The sequence below is a fragment of the Haliaeetus leucocephalus genome, unplaced genomic scaffold (genome assembly GCF_000737465.1).
Source record: "Haliaeetus leucocephalus isolate CR32 unplaced genomic scaffold, Haliaeetus_leucocephalus-4.0 Scaffold309, whole genome shotgun sequence".
NCBI lineage: Eukaryota > Metazoa > Chordata > Aves > Accipitriformes > Accipitridae > Haliaeetus > Haliaeetus leucocephalus.
In genome coordinates, this window is record NW_010972745.1 from 28,122 (window position 1) to 29,078 (window position 957).

The 957-nt window shown below is 68.1% G+C and overlaps 1 protein-coding gene across 1 annotated transcript in view; it reads right to left on the minus strand.

Annotated features, from left to right (window-relative positions):
• PC (pyruvate carboxylase) overlaps positions 1 to 957 on the minus strand; it is a 22,377-nt gene that overhangs the window by 19,787 nt on the left and 1,633 nt on the right. Inside the window, 2 exon segments of the mRNA XM_010571180.1 lie at positions 222 to 340; positions 660 to 811. Of these exon segments, the coding sequence (XP_010569482.1) occupies positions 222 to 340; positions 660 to 811 (271 nt within the window).

A 957-nucleotide genomic window follows, 5' to 3' on the forward strand; every position in this document is an offset into this window, starting at 1 on the left:
GGGGGGGGGGACGGGGACACACCACACGACACCCAGGCATCCAGGGTGGGGAGGGGACCGGAGCATCCCGCACCCTGCATCCCTCCAGGGACCCAGGCATCTGGGGGGGACCCGGGCATCCGGGGCATCCCGCCTCCACCCTTTACACCCCTCCACCCTCCTGGGGACCCAGGGATCGGGGTACCCCCCCCACGCGCCCCCCCAGGGACCTGGGCACTCACTCGGTGATCTCTTCGGTGACCGTGTGCTCCACCTGCAGCCGGGAGTTGACCTCGATGAAGTAGTAACCCCCGCTCTGGTCCACCAGGAACTCCACCGTCCCTGCGTTCTCGTAGCCCACCTGCGTCACAACGCCCCCCCCCAACATCAGCCCGGTCGCCAGGGTCCCCCGGACACCTGGGTGTCCCCCCCGAACTACTGGGTCCCCCCATATTCTCTTGGGTCCCCCCCCATGGACTCTTGGGTCCCCTGGTGATGGGTGACAGGTCCCCTCCCTGACTTGTAGGTGTCTCCCCAAACTCCTGGGTCCCCCCATGTTCTCTTGGGCACCTCCCACGGTCTCCTGGGTCCCTTGGTGATGGATGCTCGCCCCTTCCTGGGACTCCTGGGTCCCCCCCGAACTCCTGGGTCCCCCCCACCCAAATCCTGGGTGCCGGTACCTGCTGGGCGAGGCGGACGGCGTCGCTGGCCAGGCGGGCACGGAGCTCGGGGTGCAGGCGGGCGGCCGGGGCGATTTCTACCACCTTCTGGTGCCGGCGTTGGATGGAGCAGTCCCGCTCGTAGAGGTGGACCACGTTCCCGTGCTGATCCCCTGGGGGTGGCGGTGGGGTCAGAGCAGGGGGGACCCAGGCATCCGAGCACCCCAAAAAGGGATCCAGGCATCTGGGCACCCCTGCACCCCATCCTATTACCTTCTGCCCCCCCCATCTCCTCAAACATCCGAACCGGCACCCACCA